The 19689-nt window shown below is 37.3% G+C and overlaps 1 protein-coding gene across 2 annotated transcripts; it reads left to right on the top strand.

Annotated features, from left to right (window-relative positions):
• The first annotated feature begins 790 nt into the window (after positions 1–790).
• slc49a3 (solute carrier family 49 member 3) lies at positions 791–14133 on the top strand. 2 transcript variants are annotated; one of them, XR_008357567.1, is made up of 10 exons: positions 791–1123; positions 5118–5276; positions 5567–5783; positions 5863–5939; positions 6422–6559; positions 8425–8541; positions 9880–10032; positions 10226–10383; positions 10477–10585; positions 12639–12777. XR_008357567.1 is itself a non-coding variant. In XM_053491247.1 (10 exons), exons 1-10 carry the CDS (start codon positions 974–976, stop codon positions 12770–12772), a joined length of 1416 nt encoding a protein of 471 aa, XP_053347222.1. In that variant the 5' UTR covers positions 791–973; the 3' UTR covers positions 12773–14133. The 2 variants fall into 2 exon arrangements, 1 of the variants encoding a protein (XP_053347222.1); XM_053491247.1 differs by having other exon boundaries at positions 10473–10585; positions 12639–14133.
• Positions 14134–19689: the final 5556 nt, after the last annotated feature.

Here is a 19689-nt window from a genome sequence, read left to right as displayed (position 1 = left end):
CCTTTTTCTGCCCATGATATTGTCACCATTTCACTGGTTGTCCTTTCCTTGAAAGAAACCAACCACTGCATAGTAGCAATACCACACAAGAGCTGCTGTGCTCCAGTTGTCTAACTATCACAATTTGGCCCTTGTAAAATCCTTGTACTTTTGTGTATTTTCTTTGCATTTGCTTACTGATATATTGCACTCCTGTGCCACTGGTGTTGTGGTATCATGCAAGATTCTCATTCTTGCGGTCTTGTGGTTTGATTCCTGGATGGAACACATGAGGTTCAATGTGTTAAGACTCTGAGTTAATGATCAGAAGGTTGGCAGTTCAAGCCCTTGCTCTATCAGTTTCTGCTGCTGGGCCCTTAAACAAGACCCTTAACTCTGTCTGACCCCTGCCTTTCTAACAAAAGAATTTCACTGGGCAGTAATATACTGTATACAGTATGATGAATAAAGGCTGAGCTTAACTTGGCAAGTGCCACTGTAACTAGGTAATCAATCAGTGTTGGTTTTAATGTTGTGGATAAAAAGATTTTTGATGATCTGTGGGTGCCTTGGTTAGCTGTTTTGTTGCAGAATACATATTTCATGTTTTGTACGAAGCTGTAACTTGAAACAACCTAAATGCATACAGTACGTACAAGGTAAAGAAAGCACACGCACGCGCCGGCGTCAACTTCCACCCGCTGTGCGTTCACCCCGGCACTATGACTCACACGTCACGAGGGAAAGGGCGTGGCCATAATCGCCTGCCTTCCTCTTCTATTGGCTGCTTCTTTCCCTTTCTTTACCTGACTCTACAGCTGGCAGTGGGGTGAGCAACATACTGTATACTGAACCTACTGAGTCTACTCTTATGAGTTACTAAATATGAGTTGGCAGGTTTAGTTGAAGACTTTGAACGACTCTTGCGCTTGAAGTGTTCAACCCACTGCCTGGCTGTGATTGAGTCTCAGCGCTTCCCACTTACAGCTGCTCCATGGAGGATGGAGAAATTGACACCGACTCCTCGGAAGTTAAATGTAACTCCACACAGAGAAGGAGTAGGAGAGCGCCGGAGTTCCGAGTGTACGGGAGGAGATGGTTCATACTGCTGGTGCTCTGCGTGCTCAACTGCTCTAACTCAGTGGTGAGTGACTGGGAATCACTTTGTGAAATTGTTGAGTCCAAACTACTACTTTCAATAGTGCTGTCTGTACACATTCTTATCACATCAGCATAAATAAAAGTTGTCCGACAACATTTTAAGAATGGAAAAGTCACTTGATGTAGTGATTGTACGTTAGGTTTCAAATGAGTCGTTTAACCTTATAAGCTCCGCCCCTAAACACAATTCAATTCAATTCAATTTTATTTATAAGCGCTTTTAACAATGGTCATTGTCTCAAAGCAGCTTCATAAAAATAAAAGAAATTCTTTTTTCAATTTCAATTAAAGAAAAAACAAAAATAATAATAATAAATAAAATAAATAAAGTGTGTGTGAGAGAGAAAAATGTGTCTAGATAATAATAAGATGAATGAATGATGAATGAAATGTCTCTGATGAGCAAGCCAAAAGTGAAGGCGACGGTGGCAAGGAAAAACTCCCTGAGATGGCAATAGGAAGAAACCTTGAGAGGAACCAGACGCAACAGGGAACCCATCCTCATTTGGGTGATAACAGATAGAGATGATATAACATCATGTGTGTTATGCAGCTGAAAGTTCAATATGACAGAAATTCTTTAAATTAACATGAATTCCAGTTCAGCATAGGTATGAATCAGTGGGGGTAAAGGGAAGATGGGGTCTGGATCACTGGAAGCACAGGAGCAGCATGTGTAGCTCCAACCATTGTACTAATGGTTCAATGGTACACCACTGTACTAGTATTATTAATCATTATCATAATAATCAGGCAGGATGGTGGCGTAGTGGTTAGCACTGTGGATTCAGCGTCGAGGGTTCGATTCCTGACATTTACTTTTTTTTTTTTTACATTACATTTCAAATCAATTACAATCAGCATCTACAGAGTAGGTGGCGTAGTGCTTAGCACTGTGGCCTCACACCTCCAAAATGGAGGGTTTGATTCTTATCTTGGGTCTGTGTGTTTCAGTGCTTAGTGGAATGCCTTCGGGTACTCCGGTTTCCCCCCACAGTCTAAAGACACGCCTGTAGTGTTTGGATGTGTGTGTGAGCCCTGTGATGGATTGGCACCCTGTCCAAGTGCCTTGGTCTTTGCCTTGTGCCCAAAGTTTCCTGGAAAAGGCTACAGGCATCTCCGAAACCCTATACACATGATAAGCATTAAAGAAGTATAATAAATATAATAAATAAATAATAATAAATAATTTTTTTAGTAATTAGTTCATTCTTGCATTTTAATTAACCACTTTGTCATGTTTATTGACATGTTTTCAACTTGCCTGACATATAATATAAAACAAAAAAAGTATAAATGAAAGTTCAATTTTATATCAAAATGCACAATCATTTAAGTCTAAACCAAAGGCAATTACAAATCAATTACAATCAGCATCTATAGAGCATTCCTAATATTTACTTGAACACTCTTGTGAGTAATAAAAACACTTTCACAGACTGAACTGCAAGCAATTCTCAAGATTAATAGCAGACCTGCTTCAGCTGAGCAAAGTGCTTAGGATGGAATATACTGCTAGAGGTGTTCAGCAGGACAGATTTATAGAAACAGCAGGAGCCCAGTTTAGAGGTTATGAAAGCATGCCCTTGTTCGTTTAGTCACTTTCCATACTGCTTATGATGTATATGGTAGCAGGTCACAAGGAACACATCAGTTAGCTTACAATGCACATTTTTAGACTATAGGAACTGGGGTACTTGGAGAAAATTCATAAAACACCCATACTGGAGGCATCAGTGCTCAACTGTTGAGTCAACTGTTTCTTACCAAATAGTGTACAAATATAGTATTGGTTATATGGAACCATGTCAAAAATAGAAAAAATTAAAAACTAACATAGTGTAATACTGAGGTGTCTGGGCAGTTGGAATTGCCAGAACAGCATCAGGTGTCCTGACAAAAATATTACTCAGCTCTGAAACCATAATGGAGGAATGATGCTATTCTTGATAGTGTTAGTGCTGGAAAGCGGTGTCCATACAATAAGTCAGTCCAGAATCGAATAATATCTGACGGTTCAGAAAGCCTTGACATATGATTTACATAATATTCATATATTTTAAACTATTCTTTCTTATTCTCATGCTGTGTTAATGGAGTCGAGTCATCATGGAAGTAATCACCATCATCACGATAGACATGTTTCATCATAGGATAAAGTCTGAGTCAGAACTTAATATTGATCTGCAGTGACTGTTTTCTCTAAGAGAATCTAAAAATAAATGCTTCTCACAAGGTAACAGAGCCATTGGTTTTATGTTTAACAGCTCAGCTTTATCTGTATTTACAAAGTGAATAATAAGTGGTTAGTGATTTGATTTTAATCAGTGGCTGTAGAGGTTTTCACTCGCAGCTCATTCCAACACCATTACTTTAAAAGCAAGGTGTTTATCTTGCAAAGTTTATGGAAAAGTGCACAGTAACTACTAAAATTCTTTAATCCATTAAAATGAAACACATATAAAGTTTGGATTAATAAAATTTACCAGATTTGTTTAACAGAGTTCACTTATAACATAAAAAATGTACAGTACATCAGTATGTCCAACAAATACGTTTTTTATATTTGCTGGCGTATCAGACAATGCTGCTATTGTAATTGACTGAATGGAGTCCTGCACCGGACTGTACTGGATCTGTGCAGTCTCATTGGTCAGCTATTAAATTTGTAATATTTATTCAGTTCGCACAGGAGATTTTGCTGCATAGCTCATACATACAGTACTTGCACATACCGTATGCATGTAAAACTTGGTACACTTCGACATCTCATTGAGCTGAACAGTTAATAGGCTCAACTCAACAGGAGGTCAGATATTTTGGGTTGTTTGCAAAACGCATGCAATGGATTGCGATATACTCCTCCTTTATATGATTTAGGATTTATACGATTGCCACCGAACCGATCATATATATCAAAACATCGAGGATGCAAAATTGTGAAGGGATCAACAGTTCAGCCATTGCATGTCCTTAAACATATGGCAAAAACGTCCTTAGTTATATATAATTATATAGTTATATAATGTATTGTGTCATATATGAGTAACATCACATTAAGTGAAATCCTAAAAAAAATTGGCTAATAATGTCCTGAATGAAATTATATTGAATGACATCATAGTGTGTTGCTTAACATCCTCAAAAAGCATACGTGTGCAAGCAAACGTGTGTTGCGTCCAGGTGCTGATGGCACAAGTGCATACATAACGATTGTTGAATTGTGTATACATTGTTTGGGATCCTCTGTATATTGTCACTAAACAGGTTTACAGAATTCTGGATTTAGATTTTGAACCCTTTATGGAAAAGCTAGATGTAATAGTGGCAAGGAAAATCTCCCTAGGATGACATAAAGAAAACAATCAGACTTGGATCAGAAAAGGACAGTCTTTATGATTACGGCAGCTTTTTCTAGATAGTGTTCTACAGGATCCAAGAAATGATCCACTGGACCAAGGTTGAGCCCCGGGGATAAACATTTTGGGAAGTGCATATTTTTATAATCTATTGATTGGGAAACTGTTGTAAAGAGAAGTGCTTGTCCTGACATCAGCATGTTTAGTAAATAGGGAAGGATAGCGTGTAATGCTGACCATAAATTTCCTTCTGCACAATGCAGATCTGTCATCAGGATCAAATCATGTGAGCATGTGCTTCAAGTTTCACATTATGTTTACTGTTTTAACAATTAGACACATTGGTGAAACTTTTGTTTTACACTACTGTGGCTATGAGAAAGAATTATTGATGTCTAATTTAACAAACTGAGTGCTGTAATACGGATTATTCTGCTACAGCAAATATACTGTTTAAATGATGAGATGAATAAACTGTTTATTCAAATTATGTTGTAGGGTTTTTTTCCTTATTGTTTTGTTTTATTTTTGCATGTTATTATCAGGATTTAACATCACTGTTAATAACATGTTTGGTGAATCTCTATGTATTTTTTATTTTATTTTTATTTTTTGCAGCTGTGGCTAACATTCGCCCCAGTAGCGGATCAGACAGCACAGCATCTGCATGTGACTCTGGACCAGGTCAACTGGCTCTCTGTGGTCTACATGGTGGTGGCCATCCCTCTGAGCTTCATCACCACATGGATGCTGGATACACTGGGACTACGGCCCACCGTAAGCACAGCTACAATCCAGCCTCCTTTTTTTAAACAGCAAAGGGATTCCACTATCAGTTTAATTTAAAAGCAGTTCCCAAAGTACTATAACAATTACCCAGTCAGAAAGAGAAAAAAAAAGTCTTAGGTTATTATTAAGCTCAAAGCAATTGCTACGAATTGTTCAGTAACTACAGGGATATTGATCGGAAAGATGTGTAGATTAAGGATTATGACTTGTTCATACTATTGATTATATCTGAGTCAAAAATGTGTATAAGGCTTCTGTGTGTCTGATTGTTACTACAGCTGATTTTGGGCTCGTGGCTCAACATGGCCGGCGGTGTTGTCAGGGTTGTGGGAGTGCTCAGCTCTCTGCCGGAGAATACCATGTTTCCCGTGGTGATGGCAGGGCAGACTCTGTGCTCTCTGGCCCAGCCTCTGGTAATCTTCTCCCCTACCAAACTGTCAGCACTGTGGTTCCCTGAGCACCAACGCGCTACAGCTAACATGATCGCTTCAATGTGTGGGTATCTATTTAGCAGTTTTGGTGTTTTAGGAAACAGCTACGTATCTAACGTATATTAACTAAATGTATTTCCTAGCAAATCCCCTTGGACTGCTTTTCGTTAATATCTTCTCCCCAATCATCATTAGTAGGAGCAACAGCTTTTTCATGCTGGTAAGAAATCAATCAATTATTATTAATAGTACAACATACAAGGTGCGTTCAAGTCAAACCGGGACTTACAAATAAAACCAATTGCCACAGTAAAACATCTGAATGGCACAAACTTTTTAATGAAGGCCATACATCTGTGAATGTCAATCCCAGCCAAGATGGCTCACTGCATTCATTCTCATGAACCTTCAGCAAGTGGAACGCCTTATCCTTGCAAAACAATGGATAACTTGCCACCAGCTTACGGAAGGGTCGCGAGCTGTGATTATATAAGGAAATAAAGTTAGCTTTTACTCCCATAAGGGTATTCAGTTATTGTGCACTATCAAAAGTCCCAGTTTGACTTGAACTCCCCTCGTATTATTTGCAGTTATGCCGTATATCCATTAATGTGCAAATATAAAAAAAGTGTAATAACCAAATGTAAAAGTACCAGTGTTTTCTGTTTTAGTCTTTAAACTAACACACAGTCACCATTGCAGCTCCTTATATATGCTATACCTGCCATCGTCGTCTGTTTCCTAGCAACAGTGGGCATCCGGGAGAGCGTTCCCCCAACGCCACCTTCTGCCAGTGCAGACACCTCTAGCTCCGAGCCTTTCTTTCAAGGGATTAAACTGGTACTACATACACATTTATATATTTAATACTAGATATACTTTCCTTAAGCCTTTAAAGAAAAGGCTAATACATGCAGACACATTTAATGCTTTTTTTCCACTTAAGAACATTTCTCAAGCTCCATGTCAAGTGTTATAGGTCATTGTGCGTAGTCCTTCACACATCCTTATTTTTTTTGGCAATCAAAAACTGAAAAGCTAAGAATGCTTAATCGGAATGAAATCACAAGGAAAAGGTAACGATGAATCTATAACTTAACGTCCACTTCAGAATTATTGGTACTCTCAGTGAACCCTGTGTATTAGCATGCCAGGCAGTAGCCAGTAATGCTCCATGTTATACTTTAACATACTTACTCTGTTTAAGCATGTTGAATAATGAAACATGTCAAAAATGTTGAATCAGCAGCACTTCATAAACCAACTAGCCTGCTAATAAATGTATCCTTAATGCATACGTGTCAGCCTTGGAAAGCATTGCTTGTAAGTTTGCTTTTTATTGTAACACTGTGTGTTAATATTTAGTAGTTTTGTATCACTAGGTTTAATCTCCAATGATGTTAGAAATATGTTAATATATATATAAGAAAGTTAGTGCTGAGTACAGATATAATTATAAGGTACTGTGTATTACAGTGTATTACTTGTCTACTTGTAATACCCTCTATAGTTAACATTGTTCAGGGACGATCTTTGTTTATTCTAATTTTAGTAGAACATGAAATTAAATGAGAATATTTAACTGACCTAGACAACATGAAAGGAAAAGAAAGTTTATTTAAATAACAAGAATAACAAATTAGGAGGCACAGCGGTGTAGTGGTCCGGGTTTGATTCCCGTCTCTGTGAGCATGGAGTTTACATATTCTCCCCGCTCTTGATGGGTTTCCCCAGGGTACTCCGGTTTCCTCCCACAGTCCAAAGACATGCAGATTAGGCTAATTGGCGTTCCCAAAATTGCCTTAGTGTGTAAATGAGAGTGTGAGTGTATGTATGTGTATGTGTGTGTGCCCTGTGATGGATTGTCACCCGTCCAGGGTGTACCCTGCCACATGGCCCTATGTCTACTAGGATAGGCTCCAGTGGTCTAGAAGATGAGTAAAAGATGAGAGAATTACAGATTACAGTGACGAAATTGGAATAAAGGTATAACATTCAGGTGTAAAAAAATGTATACAACTCACTATCCACAGTTAACAGAACAAAAAATTTATAAAAGATAAACAGTATAAGCAAATTTAACAAAAAAAATCTGTAAATAAATAATGACAATAGACAGAGTAAACCAACAAAACAAATAAATAGCTAAAAATAGGAGGTAAAATAGAGAAAATGGACTAACAAACTATAAAAAAAAATCAGTGTTTCATTGATTAAATCTGAATGTCAAGAAAATTTGTGGTTTTTTAATTATATTTAACGAGTTCAAGAGGTTTTGGATTTTGCAGAGGGGAGCTAATATTTAAGGAAGAAAATTTGCTTTTATGAATGTATCATTTGGCCTATTACCATATATAACATGAAATTATAAGATTCATAAATAAAATAAAAATATATAATTTTCAAGTTGCCCTTAAAAAGATTGTACGTGTACATAGAAGTAAAAAATTTTTTACGTGTACATAGATCTGCATTGTCCACATACTTTGCAGTTATGGAATTAAAAGGGTAAACACAGTGTAGTATTTTAAAATAGTAAAGGAAATCTTTATGAACCATTATGATAAAAGTAATCTTTCAGTCACACCTACTTCCTATTTTAATAGTGTTTAGCTATTAGTCTGTGGTTGTATAGAGGAATAAAAAGAGTAAAGCCAAGAAGAAACTGTAATTTTGCTAAAAGTGCCATTTTTTCCCCCCTGCAGCTGTTGAAAAATAAAGCCTATATGATCCTGCTGGTGTGTTTTGGCTCAGGTGTCGGCATCTTCACCTGTTTCGCCACACTTCTCGAGCAGATTCTCTGTGTCAAAGGTTACCCAAATGTAAGTTATTGTTTAAAATAATTCGTGCAGTTTGTAAAAATGTTCTACACAGTAAAGCATATTTCCCCAAACAATGATAGAATATCTTGATAACAGTAGCATGGTCTTGTAAAGGTAACTGATAAAAGTTTTATGTATTTTAATTCATATTTAAAATGTTATGTTTAATTGTTATATAATGTATTACATAATTTTTTTAATGAATGCAAACCAAATGTCAAGCTTGAAATTCAGTTTCTATTGCTCACATTCTCAAAACACTACAGTGTTGCTTGTCACAACATAAGAGGTCAGTGGGTTGCATTAAAAATCCACTTTTCACTGGAAGAAATCAGTTACTGTAGAAAAAGGCAAAACACCGATAGCCAAATATGTTTAAGTTTGGGGACATAAGTACCAATTTGGCAAGGGCAATTCTGGTCCAATGGCAGCCCAGCAGTAAGCAGCAACATTTAAAGCTTTTATTACAAACATTTAGATTGTGAGCAAAAAATTACACCATTGTCCTGCATTACAGTTTTGGGTCAAAAGTGGTGCATCTGTTAATAGCTATGTTATGGATGTCAGATTCTGAAAATTCATCATTGTTATTCCATGGTGAAATGTGGCCAGATGTGTAATGATAAGTGTAGGTTGAACCATTATTAATTAGCTGTCAGGGAGGTAATTAAGATAAAAAAAAATGGACAAGCACTTAAAATAGAATAAGACACAATTAGGGCCAAAATATATTTTGCAGTGCACAGTAAAGTGGAAGAAGGATGGCAATAATTCTGTTCCCTTATTTAATTTGCCACAGCTTGCATTGTGCCGCAGCATGGTGACGTAGTGGTTAGAACTGTGGCCAAGGATTCGATTCCCACCTCGGGTCTGTGTGCATGGAGTTTACATGTTCTCCCTGTGCTTGGTGGAAGGAAACCCTCTGGATACTTCGGTTTCCTTCCACAGTCCAAAAACATGCAGATTAGGCTAATTGGTGTTCCCAATTCGAATCCTGCGATGAATTGGCACCTTGTTCGGGTTGTATCCCGCATCATGCCCTAGGTCTTCTTGGATAGAAGACCTAGGGCATGAGATTGATGTATGTTGCGACCCTGTACACAGGATAAGCGGTATAGAAGATGAATAAAGGAACAAGTATGCAAAATGTTTCTTGACCAGCTTCTCTTTTCGCTCTCTCTCAAATTTGAAAAGTCAATTTAGTTTGTTACTTAGAAACCAGAAAGCACAGTTTTTCCTTTTAGTTCTACAGCTAGAACTACTGCTAAAACTACTGCTGTTATAGAAAATTAACATCCTATACCTGGTGGTAACTATTGAAATGTTTTCTTGTGGCAGGACTTTGCAGGGTTGTGTGCCGTTCTCTTTATCATCTTCGGGGTGCTTGGAGCTGCTTTCCTTGGCATTTTTGTGGACAAAACAAAGATGTTCACAGAATCCATAAAAATCAGCATGTGCCTTACGTCTCTGTTGTGCACCGCATTTGCAGTGGTGAGAACAATTATCCAATTACTGTTGATTTTAGGACATGGGTGTCATATTGTTTTAGCATGACTGGATTCCAAAAGAAAATTCTTGTAAGTTGTCTAACAGCAGTGATTGTCGAGCTAGTGCTCAAAGTCCTCCAGATGGCCTACAACTTACTAGAAATTGTCTCATGCAGTGTTTCTCCAAATTCTCTCAGGTTTCTCAGTTGGGGGAGCAGAAAGTCATAATTGGAGCAGTTTGTGCTCTCTTCGGCTTATTCGGATTCGCCACCTATCCAGTTGCCATGGAGCTGTCAGTCGAGTGCTCTTACCCAGTTGGTGAGGCGACATCAGCAGGGCTTGTGTTTATTTCAGGGTATAAATCATCTCACACCATGAAGACCTAAATATATATATAAAAGTGTTACTTTATGAATTTTTGGTCACTTACCAAATTTTTATTAGGCAGGTCCAGTCCATTGTGTACACCATACTCTTACAAGCCCTGACGACGAAACTGATAGACTCACCTTTGTCTGTGTGCGCTGCAGGCGATGATGCCAGCCTCAGCTGGATGGGTGAGTGGTGCACAGTCACAGTGGTGTGCAGTTTCAGTTCTGGCTAGATGGAGTTCAGCTTTTTTTTGTTTTTTTACCCGAAATCTCCTAATTCATGTGTTGTGTGTGCTAGAATCCAGTTCTAATTGTGTACAATCCAGCTTTTGAACTGGATTGTACACAATTAGGTTAAATGAATATCCCAGCATACATTAATATCATCTCTTTCAACTGATTATATAGTATAATGGAAGGCCAATTAGCAAGTACAATGATTTATCCACAAAATACAATTTATTATAACCAAAGGTTTGTGAACACCTGAACATTAATTAAATTTTATTCATATAGCGCTTTTATCAGTGGTCATTGTCACACCAGGCACTTCAGTGGTTACATTGTCACCACAGGCATCCCAAGCAGACCACACGTGCAGGCTTTACAGAATCAAATAAAAAATTAGAGAAACAAGTTTAAGTTAGGGAAATGAGATGAGCAAGTCGAGGGCAACGGTGGCAAGGAAAAAACTCCCTGAGATGGCAATAGGAAGAATCCTTGAGAGGAACCAGACTCAACAGAGAGCCCATCCTTATTTTGGGTGATACCAGATAGCAGGGGTTGATCTGGAGTTAGGAGATCCTACTGTGTTAGGAGGCTGGATGTTCAGTAAAACAGGAGAGGTGTTTGCGGTAATATGGAGTCCACTTTTGTTATTAAAAGCACAGGAATAAAACTGTAAGAATTTTGGAGTGAACTATTGAGCAACTACAGTTGATGCAACAGCTGTCTGCATCAACCGGGTCCAAGACCATCTTCATGATCAATTGGAACCATCTCCAGACACCACAGGCATCCCAAGCAGACCACACGTGCAGGCCTTCATGTGATGAGATCTCCAACCAGAAGCACCATGATGAGTTAGACAAGTCCTGTGGATATCCCATTCTGTTTAGTTCCCTTTTGCTGTTATAATAACCTTGTTATAATAATTGTCTCATTCAGCTAATAAAGCATTAGTGAGAACAGGCTGAAATTGGATGAGAAGTTTAAGTGCATAGTTGGTGCTCTAGTTTAGGGCTCTGTGCAGTTTTTCTAGAGCAAACCTGAGCAAACCATGTTTTCAAAGAGCTTGCTTTGTACACAATGGCATTGTCATGCTGGAACAGGTCTGCGCCTCATAACTTCAATAAAGAGAAATCTCAATGCTACAGCATCCAAAGAAATTATAGACCAATGTGTGATTCCGTCTTTGTGGCAACAGTTTGGGGAAGAACCATATATAGGTGTATGATCAGGTGTTTACATATTTTTGGCCTAAAATGTAAATGTAAAAGATTTTAGTCATCTTTCACTGTCACCACAAAAAAACAACAAAAAAACCCCACAAATTTGCAGTTCAGAGTATTGTAGGTTTCATAGGTGCTCATCTAGGGCCAGAATTCCAAGTATGTGGGATAACATAGCTGATGTAGGGTAATGCACGCCGTCCACACTCAGCAATTCATTAGTGTATGAAAAGTAAAAACGGGCATCCATCTCCCTTGTATTTTGAGACATTTTCTCACGGTGCTAGTTGTCAGGCTGGAGTTCTCATCACTCAAAAACCCCTAATTGAAACGTAGAATCACCCCACATGAACAGCCTTAAGTTTATCATGAGATTACTATGGGTGGTACCACATAGAAACCATAAGCTGGCTGTGGATGTTCTTTGTATAGCACTACGGCTGCAGGTACTATTAACAGTATTGCACTCAAATATGGGCACAATACAGCAAACGCTAATGTTTATGTTTAGTATGTGCATGATCCATTACTAATATAAATTGAATGGACATAGTTATTCTAGTCCAGGTTGTTAATATTAGAATGGCCTGTTCTACGTTACTTGAGGCAGTTTGTGTATCATTGTCACTTCCTCTTCACTGTAGGCAGAGCTGCAGTGGGTGAGAGTGAACATGCCACATTGAAAACTTCTCTGTTGTTTGCTCAGATATGTCTTGATAAACATTATAGTGCTAAACACATTTGATTATTCTCTCTCTTTGTCTTTGCCCACATACACATGCACACAGTGCCTGTGCTGGTGATGGCTGGATTGTGCTGCTTAGCTTCATGCTCCTTCGTCATCTTCTTCCACACGCAGTACCGGAGAATCAACACAGAGGCAGCCGAAAACCAAGTGATTAACAACAGCACAGATGCATGATGGGATACAGCCTCTACGGAAAGCATCCAGCAGCCTATACATTTCCTGGCCAAAAAAAAAAAAAAACATTGCACACTCTAAGATTTCGTTCAACCGTTTTTAGCTTTGATTAAGGGCATGCAATGTGGTGGCCACTTCATGTGTAAAAATGATTCCTCATGTTCCCAGAACCACTCTTTCACAATTTGAGTCGTGAAATTTATTTGCGCGATCAGGAAAATAAAATGCACTAATCTGATACCTTGGTCACTCAGTACATTGATATCATGCTGACTGAATTTTTTATGCCACAATAACTGATCTGAATCACCCCAGATTATAACACTACCTCCAAAGGCTTGTACAGTGGCCACTATGCATCAAGGGTGCTTCACTTCATGCACTTCCCTTCTTACACTGATCATCACTCTGGAATAGGGTCAACCTGCACTCATCAAACCATGTCGTGACCTTTTTCCAATTGTCCCAAAGTCCAATCTTTATGCTCCATAACAAACTGAAGCCTTCTTTTCTGACTAGTTCCACTGAAAAGTTTCTGTGTACTCTATTATCTCAACATGTCATTTAAAAATGCAAATGAGGATATGCACTGTAGAAGTGTGTGTGTGTGTGTGTGTGTGTGTGTGTGTGTGTGTGTGTGTGTGTATGTGTATATGCACTGTGTTACTTTCTAACTTGTCTGAAACATGATGACATTTTTAAAATGTAGTCATTCAGTTATGATTGCTCATTTTACATACTCAGGTACAAACTAAAGCCCTAACAAAAGGTACGTTTTCTTTTCAATAATGCATATTTTATAAAGTATTTTATATAATATGAATGAAATTTGGCAGTGTATACACATGTATGAGAGCAGGGTTCTTTAATGAATGTGTATGTATATAGTACACAAACAAATATACATATATACATACATATTTACATACAGTACATATTATATTAACAGTACATATTTTCTTTTTAAATATGGTACTTTAATAAATACATATTTTAAGTATGTGTATATAAATGCATACGCACTGTAGAAGTGTGTTACTTTGTAACTTTTTAACTTGTCTAAAGATTCAAGAGCTCAAGGTTTTTATTTCAGTGCCACCATATGTGCAGACATACAGTGGAATCGAAATACTGTTTCTCTTCCCTCTCATTAAGTGTTTACATTGTCAATGCAATATAGAAAGTTTGTATAAAAATATCAGCCGATTTTTGTATGATGACTGATTTTTGTATGAAGGTACCTGCAGTGTACTTGTAATAAATAGACAGAAATAAACCAAGTGAACATATCTTGTAACCATCTAAATTTATATACATCTGAGTAAATGTAAACAGTGAGTTTTATTAATATGCAAATATATATCTACATTAGGGCTGCAACAACTAATCGATAAAATCGATAATTATCGATAATGAAATTCGTTGTCAACGAATGCCGTTATCGATTAGTTGGGCTGCTCACGTCACTGAGGCGCGCGACCACAAGATGCACAAATACACAGATACACACAGATACACAGCCGCACGCGCAATGGAGGTTACAGGAGCGCCGGCAGGAAAAAGCGCGCGCCCCGAGTCCTCCAAGGTATGGGAGTGATTTACATTAAACGCCTCTAAGAAGACGGTAACCTGCACGCTATGCAAGACCGAGCTTTCATGGCATGTCATGCACGAACACTTAAAAAGAAAACGTGTTGGTGTTACGGATGGCGAAACGTCAGCAGGGTCAGTAAAAACTGTATCTCTTCATCGTGTAAAAGTTGAAGTGCTTTTAGTTTAAACTGTTTGCTAACTTCGGGACAGTCGCGCTAGATCTGTTCACGTGCTACTCGCGAGCATCACATTGCGCAATCACCTCACGAGCAATAGTAATAAGTTAAATGGCGCTAAATGGTTAGCTTAATTTAAACGGTGCGAATAACAGTAGAATATTACATTTAGTGATTGTTGTGATTTTCAGCGAATGCAAATAACAGTATATTTGTGACTATTAGCTTTTTGCTTTTCTACAGTTTTTTTATAGTCCACTACAAAGTTAACTTGTAATTTACTGTGGTTTTACTTATGCATACATCATTTTATTATACAAAATTACATTACTTTAGCTGTTTATATCTTATCAACTGAATATAGTGTATTTTTTTTTAACTATATACACTCAACAAAAATATAAACGCAACACCTTTGTTTCTGCTCCGATTTTTCATGAGATGGACTTAAAGATCTAAAATTAATTCCAGTTACACAATATTACCATTTCTCTCCAACATTCCAGGGTGGCCTTTTATTGTGGGCAGTATAAGGTACACCTGTGCACTACTCATGATGTCAGATCAGCATCTTGATGTGGCACACCTGTGAGGTGGGATGGATTATCTCAGCAAAGCAGAAGTGCTCACTATCACACATTTAGACTGATTTGTGAACAATGTTTGAGAGAAATGGTAATATTGTGTATCTGGAATGAATTTTAGATCTTTAAGTCCATCTCATGAAAAATCGGAGCAAAAACAAAGGTGTTGCGTTTATATTTTTGTTGAGTGTGTGTGTGTGTGTATATATATACATATATATATATATATACACATATAATATATACTACATAATATATATTGTATACTATATACACATATATTATATACTACATTTCATTTAAGGTTTAAAATGTCAAAATTAAAGATTATTAAACTCTTTATGTGGCTTTTGCATTTTAAAAAGTTTATTTTTATACATAAAACCCTGATATTTTTTTTTTTTATAGTTATAAGCGAAATGTCAAATTAAAGAAGCGGTTAGGTTTTATCCGATTAATCGAATAATCGAAAACATAATCGCCCAACTAATTGATTATCAAAATAATCATTAGTTGCAGCCCTAATCTACATACTGTATATGTTAACATTCTGAAGTTCTAAATAAAAAGGCATTTGTAACATACAAGACAGATATCAGCAGTATGACAGTAGTGCAAAAAGACTTGTAAAGTGTAACAGTGCAAACAGTGGCAGATTTAAAGAATTTGTACATATAATTATTTTTTTTATTACATGTACAAAACATGATGCACATATTTAAAAATCTACTCATTCAGTTATGACTGCTCATTTGGCATACTCGGGTACAAACTAATTATTAATACATATTTTATTATATGTTGTAATGTGCGTTCAAAGACTCACTCTGTAGTGGCTGCGTAGAGTAGTTTATGGGAAGATATTAGTTTAATGAAATTTATTTATTAAATCTCGCACAGTATCGCAATATGGTATTCCAAAGTTTATGATCTCCCGACTTACGAACGAGTAAGTTGGATTCGTTGGTAAGTCTGACGAAGTGAGTCTTTTACCCCTATCTTACCTATGTAGAGTGGGAGCGGTTTCGCGTGGTGGCTGAAAGTACCGTTTATCGCGATTTACCATCCAGTTTTTAGAGTTTTTCACCAATATTTCCGCACATAAAATTCAACATGTTTTTTGGTGGACCTCACGGAAGCTTGCATTGTCTGCCTCGCTGTGCCTAACACTGTGTTTCACCGTGAGTCAAACTGCGTAGGTGAGACAGGGGTGTTATACACCTTTGACACAAATATACAATGTAAAGCATAAAAAAACAAGCACAGGTTTGGTGTTTTGGTTCCACATACTCTCGCAAGACTGCGCCTTCAAATCAGAAGAGGAATCCCGGTGACCGTTGACCTTGTTTAAAGTTTTAATTTCTCCCGGACTTTTATATATTTACTTACACACCTAAAATATTGTATATAATTGTAAATATTGGTATCTGGTGCACTGCAGTGTTTTTGTACAATACAGTACAATCTTCCACGATTTCTTCGCATCTACGAAAGTTTGTAAATCCGCAGTGCGTTCGCATCTGCGGAAATTTCGTAACTTGAATCTGTTGAAGTCTGGGACTTACTGTATATAATTTATGATTTACCACCTCTACTTTGTGCTTTTGTAAACACAAGCCATATGTGAAATGAAAAGTACCATGAGGAAGATTTGTTGCAGCCGCTCAATGCAGTTCTTGTACCAGCAGGTATTGATTTCCATGCTGCCTGTCTCACAGCGCACCAAGTGCTCGGTCAGCATCATGATAAAACGCTGAAATGGAAGAAAGATAAGAATGTAGTAACAAAGTCTAGTTGGGTTAAAATCCAAAGCAAACACCTCATCTAAATTTGCTCAGTCTGTACAGAGTGGCCCAAATAGACTGGAAAAATAGGAATGTTCCTGATATGGAATTTAATATTTTTATTTATACAAAGTTAGTTCCAACCAAGCAAACTGACTGAACAAAGGGCATCACATGAGTGCTCTTGGGTTATCTATTCAAATGTGTTTTTTGGAGAATAATTATTTTTTGGGGCAGCCACGTTTTCTTTATGTACACACTTACGTATCCACACATGTACCCCAGCTTATTTATGCAATTAAAAAGGTCAAGCGCTTTAACATTTAACATTAATTTAAATGTTCTACATATATGTCCTGCAATGCTTTCCACATCGGGATTATATGAGTTGCTGTAAAGGGATTTAGATCAGCTCAGATCAGACCCAATCTTTTTCACCTTCTCTAACCTCTCATCAACATAGTATTTCCTTTCAGAGAACTGCTGCTCCCTGGATATTTTTTTGTTTTTCATTCTGTGTAAACTCAAGTGATGCTTGTGCATGAAATTGATTTCTCAAATGTGAAATAAAAAAATAAAATGAATACAATTTTTGTGTTAAAGGTCATATGCATTTGTTGTCTTCAGTAGACTGCCGGCCCGTTCCGCTGGCTACCACCGCAAGAATATTTCAGACCTGTGAGAGACACTGAATTCATACAAATGTGATGGAGCATAAATTAATCTTTCCACAATCTTTCCATTGTTACTGTGGTATTACACATGTGATTAGCTTCTTTAGAAGTGTATTTGAGAGATGCTGTTTTATGTATTTATTTGACTTTGGTTTGTGTGGTTCTTAAAAGCACAGGAGATTTAAATTGATAAGCAAAATAATGTACAAATGCTACACAGAAAAGCACTAATGGTCCAACCACAAGGAAATGCAACACAATCTAATAAATATATAAGGGGCATTCAAGTCAAACTGGGACTTGATGTGGAATGATGCAGTAAAATATGTTTACTTTAATTTTTAGATTTACTTTAATTGATTTACAATCTTATCATTTTGATTCATACACATTTACATTTTATACAAACTTAAATAATTCTTTTGATTGTGTAAAGCTGCTTTGCGACAATGTCAATTGTTAAAAGTGCAATACAAATAAAGTTGAATTGAATTGAATTTACTGACATTTACAGAAGACTTTGAGCTCACTACAGAGATGAGACTTAGCCGTAGTAAAATATTCGAATGATGTAAAAGTTTTAAAGATATGATGAATAATGATCCTGTCCAAGGTAGCAACTAGAATAGCAGTCTAGAAAACGTTCTAAGTTGATGGTATTCACGCACTAATTAAACGCTGGGATGAGTGCAGCAGTGTAGCAGGGAATTATTATAAAGAAATTGTTTTTAACTCAAATAAATGTGTTCCGTTATTTTGCACAATCAAAAGTCCTGGTTTGACTTGAACGCCCCATGCATATACACTTGATTTAACTTGTGTCATAAGACTAGCTTATTTTGGTTCTTCAATTTTTGTTAATTAATAGTTCGCTTGCGGAAGTTCTGTCACATAAAACATAATTACAAGTAGTCACTAAAGAGACAGGTTGGGATTATCTGGGTGATCTGCACTCCAGTATTAACTGTCCATTTGTGATCCAGACAAAACCAACCAGAAACAGTAAAAACAGGAATCAAAAGGAAGCTCACCATGAAGTTCCCCATATCTTCTTGTGCTGCAATATTTCCATTTGGCCTCATTTGGCTCCTTCAAATTGAATTTGAATTTGATTTGAATTCTGCATTTTCTGGACTTTCTGGGTCATTTTCCTAATGGTGGAGTGAAGAATCTCCCACACATAAAGCCTGACCCGACCAATACAAACAACAACATAAGGATCTAAAGAGTGGTGGCTCAAACGGTTAAGGCTGTGGGTTACTGGGTTAACCCAGCACCACGAAGATGCCAATGTTGAGCTCTTGAGCAAGGCCCTTGACCCTTCCTGCTCCAGGGGCGCTGTATCCTGGCCGACCCTGTGCTCCGACCCCAGCTTCCTAACTGGGATATGCGAAAAAATGATTTCACTGTGCTGTAAGGTACATGTAACAAATAAATTTATATGATATATTATATTAAATGCATCTGGTGAAACCATGACCCATGTCAGGAGAAAAGATCCAGATGTCCACAGCAGCACAGTTGACTATTTGAGTATGCAGTGTTTCCCACAAATCAAGTATACCCAAGTATTTTTACTGCACTCTTTCAAAAAGAATTTGTCCAGAGGATCGATGCCATCCAAGATCGACTAACTATTATTATTATAATGCATTAATACATTACATACATGAAGACAGAAAAATTACAATCTCTATTTGTAATATAACTGTACATGGTGCAAGAATATGGCACGATTCAAACCCCCCTTTTTTTGTTTCAACACTAAATGAGTTATCTCAGTGGCTGAACAGTATAACCTGACACCTTTCTAGGAAGCTGTAAACAGCATTTCCCGAAATTTTCAAATCAAATTAGTCTTCTAGGATGCATGGAAACGGACCTAATTCCAAAGACAAAGTTTTCTAATTCAATCTCTAAACTCATTAGCAGTTATGCATCAGTCTTCATGTCCACATACATACAGAGATGTCAGCGGTGTTTGCTTAACAGAAAAACAGGTGACTCTTCCATGCCTCATACACCACCCTAAGAATGTGCAGCTTCCCTTCATCACTTCATCTTTTAAAGTTTTCAGCACTTCATAGAACCTAAGAAGAGGCAGAA

This window comes from Clarias gariepinus, chromosome 2 (assembly GCF_024256425.1).
Source record: "Clarias gariepinus isolate MV-2021 ecotype Netherlands chromosome 2, CGAR_prim_01v2, whole genome shotgun sequence".
NCBI lineage: Eukaryota > Metazoa > Chordata > Actinopteri > Siluriformes > Clariidae > Clarias > Clarias gariepinus.
Note: the sequence above shows the minus strand (reverse complement) of the source record. Positions and strands in the feature narration are given on the sequence as shown.

Bases quoted from the DNA above. Each gene is read 5' to 3' on its own strand.
- slc49a3 (XM_053491247.1), top strand. From the start codon at position 974: ATGGAGGATGGAGAAATTGACACCGACTCCTCGGAAGTTAAATGTAAC. The intron at 5,940-6,421 runs GTAAGAAATCAA...TCACCATTGCAG, and splicing joins GCAACAGCTTTTTCATGCTG to CTCCTTATATATGCTATACC. The intron at 10,033-10,225 runs GTGAGAACAATT...AAATTCTCTCAG, and splicing joins TGTGCACCGCATTTGCAGTG to GTTTCTCAGTTGGGGGAGCA.